The sequence below is a fragment of the Haliotis rubra genome, unplaced genomic scaffold, assembly GCF_003918875.1.
Source record: "Haliotis rubra isolate DU_JTF1 unplaced genomic scaffold, ASM391887v1 Scf1, whole genome shotgun sequence".
NCBI classification, from domain to species: Eukaryota; Metazoa; Mollusca; class Gastropoda; order Lepetellida; family Haliotidae; genus Haliotis; species Haliotis rubra.
The window spans coordinates 586,500-610,321 of NW_025764891.1; the positions used below are offsets into that span (position 1 = coordinate 586,500).

Consider the following 23,822-nt stretch of genomic DNA (forward strand, 5'->3'; position numbering starts at 1 on the left):
TTTAGCCAATATTTCTGATGAGTATGGAAATATAAGGTTGTGTTTATATAAGGTTATATTCGTCGTCTGGACCTGTTCTCATAATATATATTTATACCTACAAATTAAGCATGTGTTATATCCTGCTACTGGTTTCCACTTCTCAAACTAAACACTGTTTTCGGAATAACAAAGGGGATCCTTTTTACCTTGATAATGTAGTGATATTTCTGTAAATGCAATATGTCATAATTACCTATCCATACAGTTGAAGTACATGAGCTACCGAACCAGATGAAACTCTACAATACTCCAAAACTATTATCGGGCTTTATACATTCTGTTACATTGATTCGAAACCTGGGGGACGTAAACATTTCGGAAATCACTTGTTCGATACGGTTATTGTCAACACGTAAGCCTGAAGGCATGTACACCACCATCATCATCATGCTGCTTGAAGAAGGAGACACTACCCGGTTCGCGAACTTGGTATCTCATGACAGTGATGAATGTCAATAGTACAAGCCGGAAGCATCCATATCAAAATATTTGCTCCCCTGATCTCTTCATGTATATTCATAGATACTTTTGCTGGCGTTACCGAATAAAAAACAGCTTCCGATATATCGGTGATATCGTATTATTCAATGGTCAAATAGCCCATTCCCAATGCTGATTTATCAAAGTAGGAATCAAAGAGACTTGTGAAACCGCCTCTTCTGTTTCATATTTAGATTTGTTAACAAATAGCCAGATTGAGAATCAAATGCATAGCCCTTGTGTCTGTATATCACAAAGTTGAGGAAAAGTGTATGTTCTTTTTACATCGATTACAAAAAATGTCGAAAGACATTATCTCAATAGTTGTTTGGCCAGATTTCATTAGTTCAAAAGTGTTCGTAAAGCTTTGAAAACTCGGACCTTTTAACATTCGAAGCATTTATGACCAACATGTCTGAAGCATTAACCTATTGTGACTTGTCTCATATTCGTCAGTGTGTATTTCAGGTGAATACTTGCCGTGTTTCTGCATGTGTTTGTGATAAGTGCAACCGACGGGGCAGTGATTACAGGAATATGTTTTCGTCTTTATCGGTGTATGTTTATGGTTTCGGGCATTTATCTTCAGACACTTGGGACATTTGCTGTTTGTGCCGACTAAAATGGCTAATTGCATTGAGTGTCATCCTAAATCGTTCGTGTCATATATCTGTGCCACATTTACCCATCCAGTCAGGCTTACCTCCATGATGTGGAACGAATAAGGCAAAGTGTGCCGTAGAACAACATTCACGCATCGCCTCGTCATATTTAAAACCAACGCATAATCCTGCTTACATAGTTTTAATGATCTAGAATTCCTCACGGCATAATATAGATACAAGTATATAAAGCTAAGTGTAAAATGTCAAATATGATATGTTTAATCGACGTCATAGTCCTTCAAGCCACTTGGAACAAATCGTCAACACCCCACTGCTTTTAACAGTGAACGTGTTCAAGATTCGTGGATGTTAGCTCTGCAACAATGCACGTCGTCGTCTTTGGTACTTGTAGCAGCCAGAAGCACACACAGTCACACAAAAGCATAAAACACACAAGCCTTGAACATCCGGTGCCACACACCGCTATGAGGGAGGCCCACCATATATTTGCCCGCTGGAAACCGTTCTGAACATTCTTATCCTGAAGACTCGAAGCGTCCATTCGAGTTTTAAAGAAGTGCAATGATAAACAACCTAGAATCAATCTCAGTCTATTTGACATTGAAACATTTTTGCAGCATTCTACATGTTTTGGTGGTTATCATTTGCTGTACTGTAACACATCTTATTGTAATAACAAAGACTGAATGACTGAAACCGTTCTGCACGTTCTCATCCTGAAGACACTAAGCGTCCATCCTAGTTTTAAAGAAGTGCAATGATCAACAGCCAAGTATTAATTTCAGCCAACCTGATATTGAAACATTGTCTTGGTATTATACATGTGTGGATGGTGATTATTTGCTGGACTGGTGTAAACTATCATATTGTGTTAACAAAGAGACATGGTTCTGAATAACTTGAGTCAAACCTGCTGGATTTCTAATTTTACCGCCTAGTCCGCATGTATTTGTTCATTCACAACTATTGACCCTTGACACAAAGCAACTATCATATGGTATCTCAATTCCATAGTTTCATTCAACCCGCTGATATCAACACTGGATTTGTTAAAGGCTACTGGACTCTTCTGTCATATATGACATTGACAAATGGTCCCCAAGAATTATGAAGGTTCCATTGATCCAGGTCCAATGGCAAGCATCATAACGCACATGTAATCTTATACATTCTGTCATAGTAAACGCCTGTTAACGGGCATTATTATCCCGAGCCTTGGTGGACTCTGTTATTACATAAGACAAAGTGATAGGGTTGAATCAGCAAGTTTTCCAAGAGTCTTCACACGGTCGCTTTTGATGCCGAATACTTTAAGAAACCTGCTGTTGTCAAAATACAACCTGTTCTGGTTGTATACAATGTTACGAGGAGATGTGCGAATTTCAACCACGGTGTCAGACTGGCCTTTATCCAACTGCAGGCGTTTAATCCCGCCCCATGCACTGTAATACAGCGCCTGGTTTGTAGGATCCAGCGATACGGCAAATATGGAGCTGCTGTCTTTAACGAGTTCCTCCTGTCGTCTTCCGTCATAGCTGGTCTTCACTAGGAAAGAGTAGTGACATGTATATATCATTTTAGCATCAGGATCAACCGCAACAGAATACATGTAGGGGCCGTACTTCTTCATATGTTTCACTTCTCGAAGGTGTTTACCACGTGTCGTCATCTTGCTGATGGTGTAGCGTGGCGTGGAGGTCGTGAAGAACAGCAGACGTCTACAGACGTCGATGGCCATCCCTTCAGAGGACAGGCGGGACAGCCTGGTGGATTTGGCAGGCTTCTGGAGATCGCTGGAGAATATCCCCGGATCCCTGGAACTGTAGTTGGACCATATTATAGTCTCTGTGGCGGGGTCATAAACCACGGAGCGGACATGACTGGTTTGCAGAGGGAATTTCAACTCGTCGTTCTTCCCAAAGATGACGAATCTGGAGTCTTTGGCACTCACAGCCAGAATTCTAACTCCGTGTTTCTTTGCCGACTTGGCACCAATTGCTTTGGATTTGCAGCTTTTCGGATCGCTTTTCTGAAAATGAGAAAATAATACATTAAGCATCTAGATGTCTGAGGAATACTGGGTCGCAAGCTCTCTCCCAAAATGGACAGTAGTGGTTTATCAAAAACAGAAAGTCAACGGCTATGATATTTTATGTCTGTGGGTGCAGATATCAAGGTCGTGCGACAAACAAAACACAAGATCTGCTAAAGTAATAACGGATACACTAAAGTTCTATTTAGCGATATATTTTCAACTTTGTCAAGTGATATCAAGATCTCCACAGATGACGAACAACGATGGTTTTACGCGACGCACCAAATGTGGAGAATGGACGCAGAAAACCCAAAATACCGCGTCCGGAGAGACGCAAAAGAATACCGAGAAGACCTACAGTCCATCAGGAGTCGTGTCATTTCACCAGTCAGTGTTGACCACTGTACACATGGTCTCTGATTCTTACCAGACTCTGGATCCCCACTATTGTGAGTCAAGGTAAATCAAGGAAATGACCTCTTTCATGACTATGTAATGTCATTATTTAACACTGAGTAACAAAATCACTATCTCATGAAAGTATTACGTAAGGATATCACATGATATTGATATTTGTCGAGACATAGAGGCAGTATTTGATGGCCCCAAGCTCAGTGTTCAGAGTGTCTGGGATAACACAGGCAACATAGTCGTTGTTAAACGCCGCACTCAGCAATATTCCAGCTATATGACAGACCATCCAGTGGTCAACATCATGAGCATCGATCTACCCAATTGGGAACCGATGACATGTGTCAACCAAGTCAGCGAGTCTGTCCACCAGATCTATCGCCTCTTACGACAAGGATGGGTTGCTGAAGACCAATTCTAACCAGGATCATGCAACATGGTGATCGTACTGACTGGAACCAGTTCGTGTTTATGTATAATCTCATCTTATTTCAGCGTCCTGTAAATGGGTACCAGTGAGCGGCTAGAGCATAGGCGGCTTACAATAATCGCAATCGAGGAAGAATGACAAGCTAAGTCAGGCATTATGCGAGTATCTGCAGTCACGCCATGCTGCCGTGACACTCGGTTATCAGTAAAATTGACGATATTTTTTTCAATTTAAAAATTTTTTCAAAACTCCCCAAAACATTAGTTATTATGTTATTGGAATTTCGGCGATCCATTCATATTATTTACAACGCGAAGTTCCCTTTAACCCCAAAGGAATCTGTTTCACAGATGAACGAGACTGATTAGTGTCTGGCGCTGACGTTTCAGATTAGTCCAGTTAATCTGTCATGCTCGGGTTCCAGCGCGACATGTCTGCTTACCGACAGAATGCGGTGCTCATGAGGTGTAACGAAACTCAGTGAGACCTCGAGACAGGGTTTGGAGATTGTTGACATTGTTGAGGGAAGAGGGCTGTAACCAAGCACAAGGACATTGCCACCAGTAGAAGCGAGATCAGCGTTAGTTTCACCACACACGCCGTATGTATTTTGACATGTATATCTGACATGTAGTTAACGATAGTTTGTGAGAGCGTTGTGAAACTACCGTAAAGTCTAGGGTTAACGTCTTCTTTGACACCAGATTTAAAACAAATACATCTTTGTTTTTCACAACGTATGCAGCAAAACTATTACGTGAATCGGGCAATAGGCAGACAATGTCCTTGCAGTTGCATGTGATCAATGAATTTACACGTTTTAGGAAAAATGCAAGCCATTAAAGGTAACGAAGAGTTCGGATCCTGGCACAGCCTGACTAGGCACAGTCTGTCTATGAGTCTGATACGACTGGTTCAACGTATGACAAGCACGATACGTTTTTCGTTTTTTTTTGTCAAACAATAAATCACAGTAGCTTATCGGTCCTGATTTCGACTGTTAAGGTCTTAAGGGACAGGGACGTTGGGTATCCTATCACTTAAATCGTTTTCTGGTCACGCCGAAGATCCTTGTTCGATTTCTCACATGGGTACAATGTATGAAGCTGGAATATTTCTAACAGCGGCGCAGAACCATTCGAACTCACACATTCTTACAGGGTCAATGCCGTTCCATGTATTTACTTAGACATATACAAAAAAGGTTTCACATCACAAAAGTGATTGTTTTGTTGGCAATTGGGACGGTTTATAATGTTTTCAGAGCAAAGATGCACTCCTTGTTTTCTTTTTACTCATACTTAAGTAATAAAAAATTCAGTTAAAATTACAAGCATAAATAATGTGTATGGCAGTGCCAAATATCACTGAACGTTACCGCCTTGATTTACGGTTCTTTTCTGTATATGTGTGGAGCGGTGGGGTAGCCTAGTGGTTAAAGTGTTTGCTCGTCATGCCAACAACCCGGGTTCGATTCCATACATGGGTAAAAGCCTATTTCTGGTGTTCCCAACACACTCACTCACCCACTCTTGTTTTAGTGACTCACAGTATTATACATGACATCCGTGAACAAGAGAACAAGTTGATCATTATATAATTTATAATACCATCATCAAAGATATATTCCTGTTTTCTTAAATAACACAATCTCATAAATAGATATCATTTAATAATGTAAGGAATTTGAAAAAAAAATTAATAACAGTGTGCGGTTTGTTGGGGGAACTACGGAACTACTGTTTGTGTTTCTGTAGCTAACTCTCTGTATATCTGCAAGCTTGTGTATCACGTGACACATCTCCACGCTCCCAGCATTCGGGGACTATGGACGTATAAGACACATGTCTGCTTTGTGCTTGGTGCTTGGGACAGAAATGTGAGTCAGAGAACAAACCTGGTTAAGACGTATAAACGGAAAACGAACACATGGAAGTGACACATTTTGAACCCACATGTACAGCGAACCCCCGTCAATCCGAACCTCGTTTGTATGGAAACCCGCTTTCAGGACAACTAGTCACCATTTACTCAACGGAGGCAGTCAGTCGATATTTAAATATTTTTTGGTTAAAGAATATTAAATTATAAGGGCATTACACGCTAGAACTACGAACGTTAGTTTTTAAATTAAGAGAAAACTTGCAAAACCTGTTCTGATAATCAGGGAAGTGCTATAACTGTCAGTTCGCATATCCTTGTCTGACACACAGAACATGTGAATATTTATCCACTTTGTCCAGTAATACGTCTGGAATGTTGTAAGGGCTGACATAAGCCTCTAAAGCTTATATTATTGTGATATAATAACCTTGTCTTGACTCAAGTTGATTTGTTATGATCAGATGTCAACACTCTGACTGACTGACTGAGTTTGGTTTTACGCCGCTTTCAGCAATATCCCAGCAACATCACGGCTCAAGTTGATTTGTTATGATCAGTATTTCCGAAAGGGGCTCAACAGTGAGCCCAGGTTATATGACTCACCTTCGACGTTGACAACGTTAAGTTTAAATAACATTAACTAATTTGCAACATTGTAAAATTACCCGATGTAATACACTGACATTTCCTCCACTCTGAGTTTGGGTTTCTGCATTGTCAATCGGTTCAAACTAGAGACTGATGGTAAACGTCTCTATATAATATTTGCGACAGTACACAACACATAAAACGTGATTAAAATTTTGTTTCATGTCGGTCCTGAATAAAACGTGATCAAAATTTTGTTTGAGTCTCGGTCCTGAATCTGTTCAGTGTCACAACATATACAGTTTCATCAATCTCCAGTGTTCGTCATTCTTTGAGATTTTGAAACTTGAGATCTCTTGTAGTGACAGAAATAATGGCTTTTAGTATGATTTACTACTCTGTTTCTCAGAAATGAGAAACTCGTTTGTACATCTTTACGTGAGGCAACTGGAGGTTTGGGTCTTTCTGGGTTTTTTTCAGTATTAGGAATAAAATTCCAAAATTTTACATCCCCTGTACAGTGTCACGTGGATGGACATACCAGGGTGGTGGGGTTACAAAAGATAGGTCATAATTAATATTACAGTTGTCATAAGTGTTAAAGTGAGTGAGTGAGTGAGTTCGGTTTTACGCCGCTTTTAGCAATGTTCCAGCAATATCACGGCGGGGAACACCAGAAATGGGCTTCACACATTGTACCCATGTGGGGAATCGAACCCGGGCCTTCGGCGTGACGAGCGAACGCTTTAACCACTAGGCTACCCCACCGCCCCTATAAGTGTTAAAGACTATGTACATAACTGGAGTTGAATGTGTGAGAGAATGTGGCTGTACGCCGCTTATAGCAACAGTGACCACTAGCTGGACTACCCCACACTAACAACTAGTCTCTGAAATGAACATATTCTACAGAAGAAGAAAAAACAAACAGTTCATAGAAAAAATAAAATATAGTAAAAAAGAAGCCCTTTGATTTTCTTTGAAATAGAGGAAATCTAGACTTGCCACATATTCTAGCCTTGCATGGGCTTTCTTGGATATATTTGTTTCAGGGTCTGTATGACAAACTAGGATTACCCCAGTGCCCCTGAACATGAATGTCAACACAGACACACTGAGCAAGCTTCCTTCCACCATACCAACTGTAATTCTCACACGGTTGTCTTAGTTGTGAGGAAGATGAATAAAATATTTCATTCACAGGACGTCAATTTCATCCTCTTGTGATGAACAAGTCGACCAGCTGGGGGCAGGCTGCTCCCGTTAGAAGTCTATTGCCGCGGCTTCAAGCAGCTGCCTCTCCTTCCTCCATATCCCCCCACCACCTCCCCTTCCCCGTGATGCTGCTATATCGAGATCAACTGGACCAATATGGAACAAAACAATGCAGAGAGGGAAAGAACAGAAGGGAACAGTTAGCTAAGTAGAGATGGGCTTCTTTATGAACAATCGAAGCCAGCCTTCCGTGTGAAGGGCTAACGTGTTAAGCTTCTCCAACCGCCCTTTATAACCTAGGCTGTCTCACGGTCTCTGAACCGCATTATTTTGACCATTCTGCAATGCTAAGCTTAAATAAAGCATGTCTAGATTTCATGAGGTTCTTAATCTCCCATCCGACTTTTCAATTTAAAACTGAGTGAGTATTGCTTTTTGCAATATTCCAGCAATATCACGGCGGGGACACCAGAAATGGGCTTCTCACATTGTACCCATGTGAGGAATCGAACCCGGGTCTTCGGCATGACGAGGGAATGCTGTAACCACTAGGCTACCCCACCGCCCCTTTTTCAATTTAAAAGGAATTGTTTCTGTGAGTATTATATATATTCAGAGACTAAACCTTAGTCTATTCATAACCACATGATCTGTGTAAGGCAAACGATTGTCGAGTACCACTACTAGAACCCAAATATTTAATTGTATTTACTGTGAAACAGGAACGCTAATATGTTACACAACCTATTGTCACATCATGTGGGTTGATATGGGGAGGTATGTTTTAGCCTCTCACCGAACAGGTCTCGATTCAAGCTTTTTTAACCTTTACTGGTGAAACATGAAACTGCTTAATGCACCCTCATGTTTATGCCAACTTCCAGTGCATGCTAATATTTTGCTGCTCACAGAACACAGATACCATAGAACACAGTCCCTGAACTGTATTCCTTTCCCTATTGCATAGCCTTCCCCTGCAATGCTCGGAGAGCGGAAGGCCGCGGGTTCGATACCCGGCCGCGTCGTACCAAAAGACGTTATAATATAGTACTTGTTAGTACCTGCCTGGTGCTCGGCATTACTGGGTACAACAAGGACTGGTCGGCAGTATAATGTGTCTGAGTGGGTATTCATGTTTAACTGCGGCATGGAATATCAGTGAGCTAGCACTATAATACCAGTTAACTGGTGTTATAGTGATAGCTCAGTTAACTGGTGTTATAGTGCTGTTAACTGGTGTTATAGTGCTGTTAACTGGTGTTATAGTGCTAGCTCACTGATATTCTATGCCGCAGTTAAGCATGAATACCCACTCAGACACATTATACTGCCGACCAGTCCTTGTTGTACCCAGTAATGCCGAGCACCAGGCAGGTACTAACAAGTACTATATTTTAACGTCTTTTGGTATGACGCGGCCGGGGATCGAACCCGCGACTTTCCGCTCTCCGGGCGGACGCTCTAACCACTACACCACGGAGACGGTCTGCTGTATCAGGAGTCAGTTTGAGTAGTTTGAGAGATAATTTGTCTCGGAGTCTCAATAGAGCAGGTATCGACTATAGGAGATAAAACCATATTGCTCTCTGTGCAACCTTAGGTAATAATGTACCAGACAAAAACAGGATGCACCTGCTGCGCATTATATAATTAAAAGACTGCTTGAGTTTTGGTGTTGCTGATTTAGAATAGATTATTCTTGATCTGAAAAGTTCAGATATTACTGCATAAAATTTCAGATGTACAATGTATGAACTAGAGAACTATTCTTAAGTACGACGATAAACCATATTTCACCTCACCTGATACTGCAAGATCAGGGGCAACCTGACTTAATATAATACGTGGGATATTTGGAGACGATTTCACACTGGTAGTGTTTAGTAACATACACACTGTCGTATCGCTTGAGATTGTTATGTTCCTGTGTTTGTGAATGTATGGCGCACACTCGAAAATACCGTAATGTCTGCATAATCCTTCAGAAATCATTTATGTTAGGACGACCTCAGTGGCCCGGTGGACAGACCGTTTGCCTGGAGAGCGGAAGGTTGACGGTTCGCTCCCAACCCGCGTCATACCAAAAGACGCTAAAATACAGTAACTGTACTTGTTGTTGCCTTGCCTGTCGCTCGGCATTATGGGAATTAATCAGGGACCAAAATTCTGAAAGCGACGTCAAACCCCATTTCATCTCAATTCCCCCAATTGTGTCAACAAAACTAGATCCACGTGTTACATTGAGGTTTTCTAAACAGTTGGCTTACATGAAATGCTGAAATACATGTATTAACAAATACTTACGGTCTTGCTTCCTGGGCTTGTTCCTTGTTCCCCAACAGACGCGTCATTAGGCTCAGTTTGATTTCGAACAGTTTCAAGAAGGACGGTGTCGCCTGGTTCCAATAACTGAAGTTCCCCTGAACCGTCTAACCCCGTTGTTTTAGATGACTGTGTGGACCTTGGTGGTAGCGTGGAATCGTGATTTTGCAGATGATCCTCTAGGTGGCGCTCCATTAGTCTCATGCGATTACCAAAGTTAGCGAGACGAGACTTCAGACGAATCACCATTCTTTCCAGTCTCTGAACTTTGGTCTGAAGTTCAACATCTTTGGTTGCCCTGGCCTCCAAAGAGTCGGCCATATGCCTCTGGATAAAATCCGGAAGATTAGTATCCAAAATGATCTGATCATCCCGGGAAGAAGTACCCTCATTGTTCGTTTGACCATCTTGTCCCGAGCCCTGATGTGCTGGAACGAGGCTGGCCCCAACTCTATGTCTTTGGTCTTGGGTGACCTTGAGGGGGAAATGATGTCGCCGGATCCATCAAATTCCAACAAGTCCCCCTTAGCCGTGGAATATACAAGGTATAACACAACGAGCAACACTCGCAGAAGCTTCATCGTTAATGACTATTTACATCCTCGAACAGCTGGTACGAATACGCCAACATGACATCCTTGAATTCTGCAATTCAAACCAAAGGGAAGAACATTACACTCAATGACACAGGGAAGATCTGTATACACCAGCCTGTAGGTCCATTCCTATAACCCGCCGTCTCTTCCAGGGTCAACAAAACGATGGATATTCTTTCAGTTGAGACATATTATGGACTTTGGTCGGGATTGTTTAAAGCCGGATATGTGAGGAGCGGTTTCTCCTTTCCCTCGTAACAACGCCACCTGTGCCTTTACAAGCCGGCGATGGTCCCTAGCTCTTATTCCGCTGTGGCTGTTGTGAACAAATAGTGTTGAAATGTTTTTATAGCTATTTTAAGGCAAAGCTTTAAATTATGAGTTTTCTTATCTTTAACTAAGTAGAACTCTGAAATACCGAATTGTGTCGGATTGACATATAGCTTATGACTTTTTAATCACTGTTGATTGGTTAAGCTTTATTTATCATACAAGCTACAACGATCTTTTGCAAACCTGAACTTTAACATTTGACGAAGGGCATCATTTCAGAATGTTTAAAGTAAGCGCTTTTAAGAATTATGATCTCCGTTAAAATGGCGTTGGTCATAAAACCAACTCAAAATATAGACGATGAGTAAATAAGTTGCTTTAACTCCGCTTTAAAGAGTATTGCAGTGTGTGTCAGCTTGTTTACCACTTTGGTGAATGAGTGAGTAATGTTGCTTTGAGCCGCTTCAGCAATTTTAAAGCTATTCACGTCTATACAGGTTAGTGAAACCCATGAGCGAAAGTATGGAGCTGACAGACCAATAAACATAATGAGGGTGAATCTGGATCCGAACTCCGGAAACACAGAACTCCAACGTGGCACAAACAAGGGCCGCAATTCCACCTTCGAGGCTTCCTTCCTACGCGAGTAAATCTGAGAAATCACACCTGGTGCACACAAACCATGCAAATTTAAATATGAAGAATACCGGATTAGAACCCTTGACGTGACATTACGACAGTTCAGTGACAAACGTCTAATATAACACAGGTCACTTGGTCAAGATGATGCTCGCTACGCCATCAAATCGGAACGCCTGACAATCAATGGCTTGTTTGGTCCAGTATTGATCACCGTGATTAAGTAGCAATACTGATGGGTTAATCATCACAATATACTCACTCACTTCGACGTCACTTGATGTATGTTTGATCTCTATACATCCGTCTCCCAGCACACCCCGGTACAGACTCACTCTCACAATATTTTCTCATTGTGTAAACGTCTGTGAGCTCAACAAAGTCTATGTATGTATGTAATCAAGAGGTTTATGAAAAAAAGCTGAAGTGTGTCAGAGTTTCCGAGAGAAGAAATATTATTACAAGAATAGTTGTCACGGCGTTGTTGGTATGACTTACATCACGTCACAAAGGCTGACGTGACCTGTGTCGCCGTCATCTGTCCCTCCGAATTACGCTGACGCGACGGAAACGTTGTTTTCAAGAGGCGTTAATTACAGTCTCCCAGTCCGTCAGCGTCGAGACAACTTTTTGAGCATCCCTGTCAACACTTGTACTCCGGTTTTACATATACAATGAATCTCGGCATGCTGCCGAATCTTTGCTCCCACAACAAAGCCCAAAACTTACAGGTTATCAAACACGAGTGTCAAAGTACATTTTAAGGGTGTGACCTTTAGTATGACCTTGACCTATTGCATTATTTATAAGTATGTCCAAAAGGATTCAGGGACCCTGAACAAGATGAATGAAATATTATACCCATGAGATCTCTCAAAACACCGTGATTTCAGAAGTATACTTTTCAAACAGATGAGGTGAGTATTAAACATAAATACCAAGTATTATGAAGGCGACAGGAGCTGACGACAAATATCTTATAACATTTATGTCAGTAAAAAACGACACCAAAACACACCCGATGAGTTGCAATTGCCGCACGCAGTAGCGCTACTCAGATGCATAGTGAGTGAGTGAGTTTGATTTTACCCCGCTCTTAGCAATATTCCAGCAATATCACGGCGGGGGACACACATGGGCTTCACACAATTTACCCATGTGGGGAATCGAACCCGGGCCTTCGACGTGACGAGCGAACGCTTTACCCACTAGGCTACCCCACCGCCCCACACACAGATGCATAGAGTAGGGTTCGTTCCAACGTTCGACACTTTCAAGGAAGGTCGACCAATCTGTGTTATTGATTCTGTTTATCATACAGTTGTATTCACCGCTTGAGTGTAAACTTGCAATGCAGCATCTGCAACGCACGGAGCGTATGCAGGGTATTGTCATGCAGGTAGACACGTGAAGATCCGGGTCAGAACTGATCTTCAGCAACCCATGCTTGTCGCAAGAGGCGACTAATGGGATCGGGTGGTCAGGACCGCTGACTTGGTTGGCACATGTCATCGTATCCCAGTCGTGCAGATCGATGCTGACGCTGTTGATCACTGGATTGTCTGGTCCAGACTCGAGTATTTGCAGGCCGCCGCCATATAGCAGGAATACTGCTGAGTGCGGCGTTAAACAACAAACAAGCAAATGGCATGCATGGTGGAGACAGGCAGACGTTGGCAGGCACGCCAATCCGTTCAATGTTTCATAGTCTATGATTAGTAAACCGTGGGACATGTACCAGTAAACCCAAAACGTTTATGATCATTCGGATCACAACGACACTGAAGGCGCACTTTCTCCGAAACCAGGCCCCCCAAAATCGAGGTTAAACAACGTTTAACAAACAGCGTATGTCTTGTCGTTGAGGACAACGACGCTCGAGCTCAGTGCACGAATCATCAGTGCTCAACTCCATCAGCACCCAATCCAAATAATGCCATTGCCAGCAATGGACCCAGATCTTTCCCTCACTAGACATGTCTCGGGCATGACGGGGAGACGTGTGTGTGAACGTCATCGGCCGTTGAGGCCGAACTTGACAAGGCGCTACAAGAGAAGTGGGGCCAGCTCGCTCCAGTCGCCATGGAGGCCGAACTTGACAAGACGCTACAAGAGGAGTGGGGCCAGCTCGCTCCAGTCGCCATTGTAAACTCATTCGCACTGTGCCTCGGCGAGTGAATGAATGTTTGATAAATCTTGGTGATACTGTAGACTACTGATCCACAGACATCATCTTTCAAATTGACACTTCCCATTTTAACTCGATCGTTCTTCAAGATCGTAGGCAGTTACAACTTCAACTGTCATACTTTGGTACCGACTGTAATGTGCTAAGACTTCGTTTTAACATATAATACAAAGTTTAATACAGATTATTACCTCTCACACTTTGCTTCATTTTAATATATTTCCGAGTATCAGATATATTTTAAGAGTATATAACACGACGACTGCCTGTTCAGTATTGAAGCCGCCTCTACCGTCAACTCTGACTGGATAATGTATTCCTGAAGCTATGATTTGTCTTGATGCCATGTTCTAATCACGAACAGTGGTGCCACATTGTAATATATACATTACGGATTAGCGAATCATATTTTAGAAAAAAAATTCTAATGCATTGTGAAAAGGCATGATTGGTCCCTGTCCACAAAGCAGTCGTAACGTTACCATAGCTTTACGAATGTCCGCTCTGCGGATCGGGACCCAGGAAACTCAATAGGCCGTTTGAAAACTACCCATTTACCATTGTTTTATATCATTCATCAAAATACTTGACAAAGGATATTTTGGTGGATATTTTGTAAACCAAACATGTGATATATGACAGCCTAAGAGACAACATCGATAAGTTGAGAAATGCATGTCTGAGGGATCTATTTAATCATCCCACAAGAAAAACGTTTCACGCCGTGGTTGGACTGCACAGGGAATCGAATAACGCTGATATATTGTTAAGGGGTTTAAGCAGGGCGGTAACCTGTGGATTGGTGACGTATTTATCGCTCTGTCTGTCTCATAACGCCTGTCATCCAAGCTAGTAACTTCTCCGGTTACATGCTGCAGACAATCACGATGCAGCTGCAGTCTGTAATCCAGAACAGTCCTATCCACGTCAATCAGTTTCTTTGGAGCTTGAAGTGGGTCTACATGCACTTATTAGCATAATCAAGCGCTATGTAGTCATATTTACATGTAATTCCCTTGACGCCAAACAACAACGTATGCTGTTTACATTATTTTGTATGTAGTACAATATACGACATAGCACACAGGACATAGCAAAATCCAGGTATATGAAAGCGATCTGTAAATGTTAGAATCTAGACCAGATACTCCGGTGATTGAGATCGTGTTCAACTGGGATACAATCGCACGTGTCAATCCGATTAGTCAGTCAGCCTTTTACACAACCATGGGTTGCCAATGATCAGTTCTCAACTCCTCCCCACTATACACACACACACACACACACACACACACACACACACACACACACACACACACACACTCTCCCTCTCTCTCGTTCCCTTCCTCCTCCCTCTCTCTCTCACTTCTCACACTCTCTCTCACTCTCATTCTTTCTCTCTCTCTCTCTCTCTTAACACGTGAAGATCCAGGTTAGAACTGATCTTTAGTAACCCATGCTTGCGTGCAGCGTAAAACTAAACTCAGTCACCCACTCTCTCTCTCACTCTTAACACGTGAAGATCCAGGTTAGAATTGATCTTCAGTAACCCATGCTTGCGTGCAGCGTAAAACTAAACTCAGTCACCCACTCTCTCTCTCACTCTTAACACGTGAAGATCCAGGTTTCCTCAGTAACCCTCTGCGTGCAGCGTAAAACTAAACTCAGTCTCCACTCTCTCTCACTCTAACACGTGAAGATCCTGATCTTCAGTAACCCATGCTTGCTCTCACTCTCTCACTCTCTCTCTCTCACTCTTCTCTCTCAGGTCGCTCTCTCCGCCCATGCTCTCTCTAAATCAACTCTCACTCCTCTCTCTCTCCCTCTCACTCGTTCACTCTCTCACCTCTCTATCCTCTCTCCCACTCTCTCTCTCCTCTCACACTGAAGATCCTCTCTCTCTCTCACTCTCTCACTCTCTCTCTCTCTATCTCACACTCTCTCTCTTCACTCTCTCTCTCGCCCTCGCTCTCTCTATCACACCTCACTCTCTATCTCACTCTATCACACTCACTCTCTCTCTATCTCACTCCGCCCTCACTCCTCACTCTCTCTATCTCAGTCTCACACTCTCGCGCTCACACTTCAGTACTCGCTCTCACCTCTCTCTCTCTCACTGTCTATAGCACTCTCCTCCTCCCTGTCTCTATCTCACTCTCTCTCACACTCACACACTCTCAGCGTAAAACTAAGCTCAATCACCCATTCTCTCTCTCACTCTCACTCTCTCACTCCCTCTCACTCTCGATCACTCTCTCTCACTCTCTCTCTCTCTCTCACTCTCTCTCTCTCTCTCTCTCTCTCTCTCTCTCTCTCACTCACACACACACACAGTGTCAAGAAAACGCCCACTCACCTGCTGGAGCGTGAGAATATCCTATATTTTACAGCCGTTTCATGCGCCTCCACCCATGATAAACACAACTATGGTAGCCGTCGACGTAAGGTAATCATCACCTGAGACTACACATATCTGCAGAGCGATAACAGTCCTCTTAAACTGATACCGTCTCAGCTTGATACCGATACCGTCAGCGAACAGACCACCGTAGGATACAGTTCACTGTTATCACTGCCTGTAATCAATTCCACCTGTATCCTAAATACCAATGACGTCATGAGCAGTAGTTAACCTGTGATCCCTCTACATCCGAAAGACCGGCAGTGAGACACCTTGACTGGGAAATTCGATACGCGAGGAATGTATTTTTATCCCGTGTCATTGCATGCGGAATTTCCAAACATATCAGTTATGTCATCAAACAAAGTTGTTCGTGTGCTAGATAATGTGCGAATTGTACAACAAACAACGACAGCCAGAGGCGCCAAAAACTTACCGACAACTAGCAAGCCAAACAGATTATAAGTCATAGTGTACCTGAATATCCCAGCACAGCGGGCGACGCAATAATTGTTCAAGGGAAGTAACTCTTACTTTGATAAATTTAGAGAACACGGCATTCTTTCAAGCCATACATTGGAAATCCAAAATTGTGGATCGAAACATGACGTCATGTCGATATTAAAAAATAACTTACTAATTAACACTTGCATTACGTTGCCAACACTTTGGGATATATGATCACTAATTAAAAATTATTTTTAATTAAAAATCGAACAGATGATAAAATCAACCGGGAAGTATAGTTTTTTCTACTCCATAATTTACTATAAAAGTCTGAATAATATTTTCTAACATTTGCATTTAGTAGACAGTTCCATCGCTTAAAACATTAAAGAATCTACATATCCAATACAGGTGAACTGACTGACTGACTGACTGAGTTTGGTTTTACGCCTCTTTTAGCAATATTCCAGCAACATCACGGCAGGGGACACCAGAAATGGGCTTCACACATTGTGCCCATGTGGGGATTCGAACCCCGGGTCTTCGGCGTGACGAGCCAACGCTTTAACCATTAGGCTACTCCACCGCCCCACAGGTGAACTGAACCATGTCAGTAGTGACATTAGATATACTGATAAAGAAATGAACAAACTAACATTATTAAAAAATGTATTCCATAATAAATATATATTTTATATCACTGCACGAATACATACAATGGCAATAGCATATTATTAAGTTGATATAATGGCTCAGACACCTCATATTCCAGTGAGTGAGTTTCGTTTTACCCCGCACTCAGCCATATTCCTGCTATATTGCGGCTGTCTGTGAATAATCGAATCTGGACCAGACAATCCAGTGATCAACAGCATGAGCATCGATCTACGCAATTGGAATACGATGACAACCAAGTCAGCGAGCCTGACTATCCAATCCCGTTAGTCGCCTTTTACGACGAGCATGCGTTACTGAAGACTAATTCTAACCCGGATCTTCACGGATACCTCACATTCCAAATTTAATTGTACTATTGTAGCTATAGCGGATCCTCGGAAGGCTACCTCTAATAATATATAGCTTTGATAGAAATCAAGATCCCTTTCTAAATTCTAAAGGTGTCCCAGTGGGTATGGAATTCAGAACCTGAGGAAAATCAAGCGTGCTTCTTTTAGGGCTTTTACAGTAGGGGCTGGGTGGTGCAGAAACTATGGTTCAGGGACTGTGAGAATCGACGTCAAATCCATGTATTATCTTATTCTACTTCTTGTCATCATTTTCACATCTATAACGGTACATTCATTAGTCATTACGACCACGCGTATTATCCGTGCATTTCGTGAACCAGTAATAAGTTACTTTTCCCTATCATATATTGGAATGAGTACTTTGAGTATATCATTGCAATATTGGAAGACTAAAATACAGTGAACCCAATCCATGAAGCTACATTAATGTGAAGCCAGTATCTTTAACTGTTAATAGAATTAACCCATTAAAGTATTTAACTTTTACGACTATTAAACTATTAACTATAAGCGTATCTTGAGTGTATATACTCACTCTGGTTGTTGTGTAAGTCAGAAGCCGTAATTCGATTCACCTAAATGAATCTGACTCAGAACAGGAAAGTATGATTCGGTACTCTCCCATCAGAAATGGCCGCTTGCTTGCAGAGTAACTTCTTGCCTACGTAATTAAAGGTCACATCGTTTTGGCGAAGTGATACCCAGAAGCAGTTTTAGTAGTGCGAGATATCAACTGATTCAAGTTATCAGGAACCTTCAGTTATGGATGTACAATGATTGGGTACTCATTGATGTAGACACTTCTGACAATCTGTAATATTTCAACTCTCTTCACAACGTAATTCTATCACGAGGTTTTGTAATGGTTCTGGACCAACCAGCTGGTTCCGGTAATTTCTAGTAAATTCAAATGTATTAAACGACAAAAGGCTGAGTCATTTTCAACCTATCAGCTGTATTAACGGGGCCAAGGCTTCAGATCATTATACACGATGTTTGCACTATTCATATTGCAAGTGTGATCAGTATAACAACTTAAGCTTTGAGTTTATACCACCATTCATAGAGATTATTACACGAGCAAATATGTAATATGACTTATACGAAACGAGTGTGAAATTTTGTATTGACGCACTTGCTCGAGAGTAATAATTTCTTTACTATCCATTTTATTCATGTACATCTGTGCAGTAAAATACGGTAAGCAAGTGTGACGCCCTTTTGATTGACGTCAAGTTCAACTGTTTAAGGAGGTCACCGACGACGAAATACAGAAACAATGGTTGCTAGGCAAAAATGATATGTGCACATGTGCACATGTGATATATATATATATATACAGTACACATGACACTGGTTATGTTTCACCATATGGGTAATAATTATCAATATTCCTCCTGTTTAACGGAGACCTGTAAATAATCGATGACACGTTCCAGTGATTGACATCATGAGCATCGATCTACGCCCAGTTAGTGATACATGCATCAACCATGCCAGCGTGTCTGCCCACCAGACAACGTGAGCCACCTACTACAAGCATGGGTTGCGGAACACCCATATTATTCTTACCCCCATCTGCACGGGTGTTAATTCAAATCTGTTTTATTACTTAAAAACACAAGATACGGAATAAGCTCCTGAAGGCGTACCGCATCCGTATGTTGTTTAACCCAACACAGTGTAATTTTGAGTTTCAAGGTCAGCATTAGACGAGTTTCATGACACATTATGCAACAAAGCCGCGCCCAAGATATCGCTTTCATTCAGTCACGTGACGTCAAATGTTATAGAAGCGCCCATAAAATGTATAACTTTCCTGTAGTACGACTCTGCAATCAAGAATCATGATATACAGACTTCGACAATGAGTGAGTGAGCATGGTTTTACGCCGCTTTTAGCACTATTCCAGCATTATCACAACATTGAACACTAAAAATGGGATTCACACATTGTATCCCATGTTGGGAATCGAACAAGGGTTTTCTCGGTGACGCGCGAACGCTCTAACCGCTAGGCAACTCGACTTCGGCAATGACGGAGTGTCTCACTTATACCACCACGTAATGTCTACCTGTCTGCCGAAACCAACGAGAAATGACATGGTTTGTGAAAATATATGGGACACTATATTGTATCGATAGTGCTGATATAGCACCTAAATCACTGAAAATTGCAAACTGTTCAGTTAAAGTGAAGTAGAGGACAGGAGCTTGTAAGTTAAAAACTATCATCAAGACGCATATTGTATCGATAACATTGATATTGAACTTAGTTAGCATCGAAGAATTGTTCAGGGCTTGTAACGTAAAACCCATTCCTGGTGTCCCCCGCCGTGATGTTGCTGGAATATTGCTAAAAGCGGCGTAAAACCAAACTCAGTCAGTCAGTCAGTGTAACGTAAACCTCTAACATCAAGGTATCTGGTGTCCGTTTTGTCCCACTACGACCCCAGCAGTGCTGAAATATACCAAAGTGCTAGTTTCTGGGTCCTTTTATAATACAAAGCCCCCACGAGTGACAAAATATACCTTGGCGCTAGTTTTTGCATTACAAGCTCTTATGTGCTTGAGAGGCATGGAAGCCAGTCAAGGAGATATATAATCAAATGAAGCGGCCGTAAAATATCCCACAGGATACTGGTTTTAGCATTGATTGGCATATGTGATTGAGTTTAGTTTAACGCCGCTTTTAGCAATATTCCAGCAATATCACTGCGGGGGACACCAGAAATGGGCTTCACACATTGTACCCATGTGGGGAATCGAACCTGGGACTTCGGCGTGATCGAGTGGATGCTTTAACCATTAGGCTACCCCACCACCCCTTGATCGGCATTACTTGACATTAGTTGCTGTTGGGCACAAGTGTAACGTACACGTGTTGAGTCTGAAACAATTCATAGATACATACATAGTTCACATAACACATATAACCTCTTAAGCCTGCCTGGTTTACGATACAATAACACATCTCGGCGTAGTCTTGTCACATATACTCCCCATCAAACGTTTAGACTCACTAGCGTAAATATAGTCACTTACTTCAGGCAACTGTTCTAAACTAATTTTGCAAAATATTCCATACTGTTTAAATGTACTGTTTACACATGAACTGATGTATTGTAAAACACATTCGTAACGTTAAAAAGATTATTGTCATGAGTTCAATAAATGATAAAAATCAGTGAAAATTGGCGAATTCTTAACAAAACTTTACACCAAAACGCCGCTGTTCACATGCACGATAGTTGCACATTCTTTACAGCAATTTGATGCATCATCCTCGTGCAATTCATCTGCATAAGGTTTATACTGAACATAAAGAGTTACGGGTCATGAATATATTCTGTTTTAAACGAAATTATGAAATTGGGTCTTCACTGACAAACATATGCCTTAAAATATTTAAGACCGCAAAATTTGGTGTCCAGTTTATGTTAAATGTTTTCTTTAAGGAATAAAGAATTTCTCAGATTCGAACCAAACTAAAGACTATCAACAATGCTCCTTCTTATCAATTCCTGTCTCTTCTGTTCTTTCACATTTGTTCAACCGAATGACCAAAGTTGGTGATTGTTGCTTGACACTTCATTGAAAAGTGCAAGCGGATAATAGGTCGGAGTGCATATGTATGTTTGCTGGTGAACACCTTCCTCAGGAATAGTCCAGCTGTATGCAGGCGGCCAGTAGCAGCATCTTTTGTAGTCATTCGGTTTGACGCAGCTGGAAATTGATTTATCAGTCTCAACTCTCGAGACACCTAAATCACTGGACCACGTAGACAATAGACAGTTAGAGGATAAGCTTGTTTGAGTACCAGATGGCAATACCATACCACAGAATACTTAGTCGAGAGTCAAGGAAAAACGTCAAGGAAAGTCACATTTAGATGGACTTCTGTACTTCCAGACTGTTCTTCACGATCTTATACTGGCAGACATAGTATCATTTATATTTGACTGGGGTCGGATATCATTTTTTTTAATATAGACAATGTCTAATCATTTTCTTCACAGTACACCAGTATATTCTCCAGACACTTCAACACAGCTGGTAGCAGCAGCAGTAGTAGTAGTAGTAGTAGTAGTAGTAGCAGTAGTAGTAGTAGTAGTAGTAGTAGTAGTAGTAGCAGCAGTAGCAGCAGCAGTAGTAGTAGTAGTAGCAGCAGTAGCAGTAGTAGTAGTAGTAGTAGTAGTAGTAGTAGTAGTAGCAGTAGTAGCAGCAGCAGTAGTAGTAGTAGTAGCAGCAGCAGCAGTAGTAGTAGTAGCAGCAGCAGTAGTAGTAGTAGCAGCAGCAGCAGTAGTAGTAGTAGTAGCAGCAGCAGTAGTAGTAGTAGCAGGTAGCAGCAGTAGCAGCAGCAGCAGTAGTAGTAGTAGTAGTAGCAGCAGTAGCAGCAGTAGTAGTAGTAGCAGCAGCAGTAGTAGTAGTAGTAGCAGCAGCAGCAGCAGCAGTAGTAGTGAAGTGGTAGCAGCAGCAGCAGTAGTAGTAGTAGTAGCAGCAGCAGCAGTAGTAGTAGTGGCAGCAGCAGCAGTAGTAGTAGCAGTAGTAGCAGTAGCAGAGCAGTAGTAGTAGTAGTAGCAGCAGCAGCAGTGGTAGTAGCAGCAGTAGTAGCAGCAGCAGTAGTAGCAGCAGTGTAGTAGCAGCAGCAGTAGCAGTAGTAGTAGTAGTGGTAGCAGCAGCAGTAGTAGTAGTAGTAGCAGCAGCAGTAGCAGTAGCAGCAGCAGCAGCGGTAGTAGTAGCAGTAGTAGTAGCAGCAGTAGTAGTGGCAGCAGCAGTAGCAGCAGCAGTAAGTGAAGCAGCAGTAGTAGTAGCAGTAGTAGTGGCAGCAGTAGTAGCAGTAGCAGTAGTAGTAGTAGTAGCAGCAGCAGTAGTAGTAGCAGTAGTAGTAGCAGCAGCAGTAGTAGTAGTAGTAGTAGTAGTAGCAGCAGCAGCAGCAGTAGTAGTAGCAGCAGCAGGTAGCAGCAGCAGTAGTAGTAGTAGTAGTAGCAGCAGCAGTAGTAGTAGTAGTAGTAGTAGTAGTAGTAGTAGTAGTAGTAGTAGTAGTAGTTGTTACTGTACATCCCAATTCACGTCCTTGCTGTTTTAGTTAATTATTTACTGTATAGATAGTCCCCTGTTATCTACCTTACTCATACTTGCTTGACTTGACAACGATACAAGAATCTGTATCGAAACGTCGCATCTACCGATAAAGAAGTTGTTCATCCATAAAGTTTGTCTGTATATTTCTCTCCAACTTCTAAACAATGCCACTCAAAGAAGTTAGTAGTAGTTTGATTCCTAGTAGTAGTTACATTTGCAATTACCATAGTATACTATTTGTTGTAGCAATTGTACACTATCCTCGTATATCATTACTGATAATGGTGGTAGTTGTGGAACAAGTACTATATGCTGTGGCAGCAGAAAAAGGCCTATTGTCCCACCAAGAACTTACAAAATATAGTAGTAGTTGTAGTAGTAGTAGCACCCTTTCAAGTCGGATTGTGAGTCCGTGCGGCTCGGTGTTCCTGTGTAAACAAACGTCAACTGACCACACAGCTGACCAGTAGTGACAGATAAACAGTGACCAGCCTGTGAGAGCAGTGTTGATGCTGCCGAAAATTAAAAACAATTCCACGATCCCGAGGCGCATCGAAAGTTTTATCAGCGGGATATGATTAGCGAGGTTGACCCCTACAGACGTCTGACACGGTGTACGACTACACTCCGTCCACGTTCACTTCTTGTGGTCAGTTCTGGACACACACGACACACCGGCCATTTTGTTACACGTTATAAGGCAGGACAATTACAATTTCTACAGCATTATGTATAATTTTGGCAAGGAGGACTTGAGTGAGTTTAGTTTTACGCCGCTTTAGCAATATTCCAGTAATATCACGGTAGGGGACACTGAAGGATATGAAGTGGCAGACGTCGTGTTGGTAGTAGTAGTTGTTGTTGTGGTGGGGGTAGTAGAAATGTAGTAGTAGTAGCTACAAAAGCAGCAACAGTGAGTGAGTAAGTTTGGTTTTACGCCGCTTTTAGCAATATTTCAGCAACATCACGGCGGGGGACACCAGAAATGGGCTTCACACATTGTACCCATGTAGGGAATCGAACCCGGGTCTTTGGCGTGACGAGCCAACGCTTTACCCACTAGGCTATCCCACCGCCCCCAGCAGCAACAGTAGTAGTAGTAGTAGTAGTAGTAGTAGTAGTAGTAGTAGCA

The 23,822-nt window shown here is 42.1% G+C and overlaps 1 protein-coding gene across 3 annotated transcripts; it reads right to left on the reverse strand.

Annotated features, from left to right (window-relative positions):
- Positions 1 to 1,310: 1,310 nt before the first annotated feature.
- On the reverse strand, positions 1,311 to 16,654 carry LOC124283984. 3 transcript variants are annotated; one of them, XM_046721768.1, is made up of 3 exons: positions 16,608 to 16,654; positions 10,016 to 10,678; positions 1,311 to 3,177 (listed from the first exon to the last, which is right to left on the reverse strand). In XM_046721768.1, the coding sequence occupies exons 2-3, from the start codon at positions 10,352 to 10,354 to the stop codon at positions 2,380 to 2,382; spliced, it is 1,137 nt and encodes a 378-aa protein (XP_046577724.1). In that variant the 5' UTR covers positions 10,355 to 10,678; positions 16,608 to 16,654; the 3' UTR covers positions 1,311 to 2,379. The 3 variants fall into 3 exon arrangements, with proteins under 3 accessions (XP_046577724.1, XP_046577019.1, XP_046576328.1); XM_046721063.1 differs by having other exon boundaries at positions 16,567 to 16,620; XM_046720372.1 differs by lacking the exon at positions 16,608 to 16,654 and adding an exon at positions 16,086 to 16,277.
- Positions 16,655 to 23,822: the final 7,168 nt, after the last annotated feature.

What these genes read in the sequence shown, in the direction of transcription:
- LOC124283984 (XM_046721768.1), bottom strand. Translation starts at nt 10,354, where the DNA reads ATGGCCGACTCTTTGGAGGCCAGGGCAACCAAAGATGTTGAACTTCAG. An exon ending in CAAGCCCAGGAAGCAAGACC is followed by an intron (nt 3,178 to 10,015) that starts GTAAGTATTTGT and finishes TCTCATTTTCAG; the next exon opens with AAAAGCGATCCGAAAAGCTG.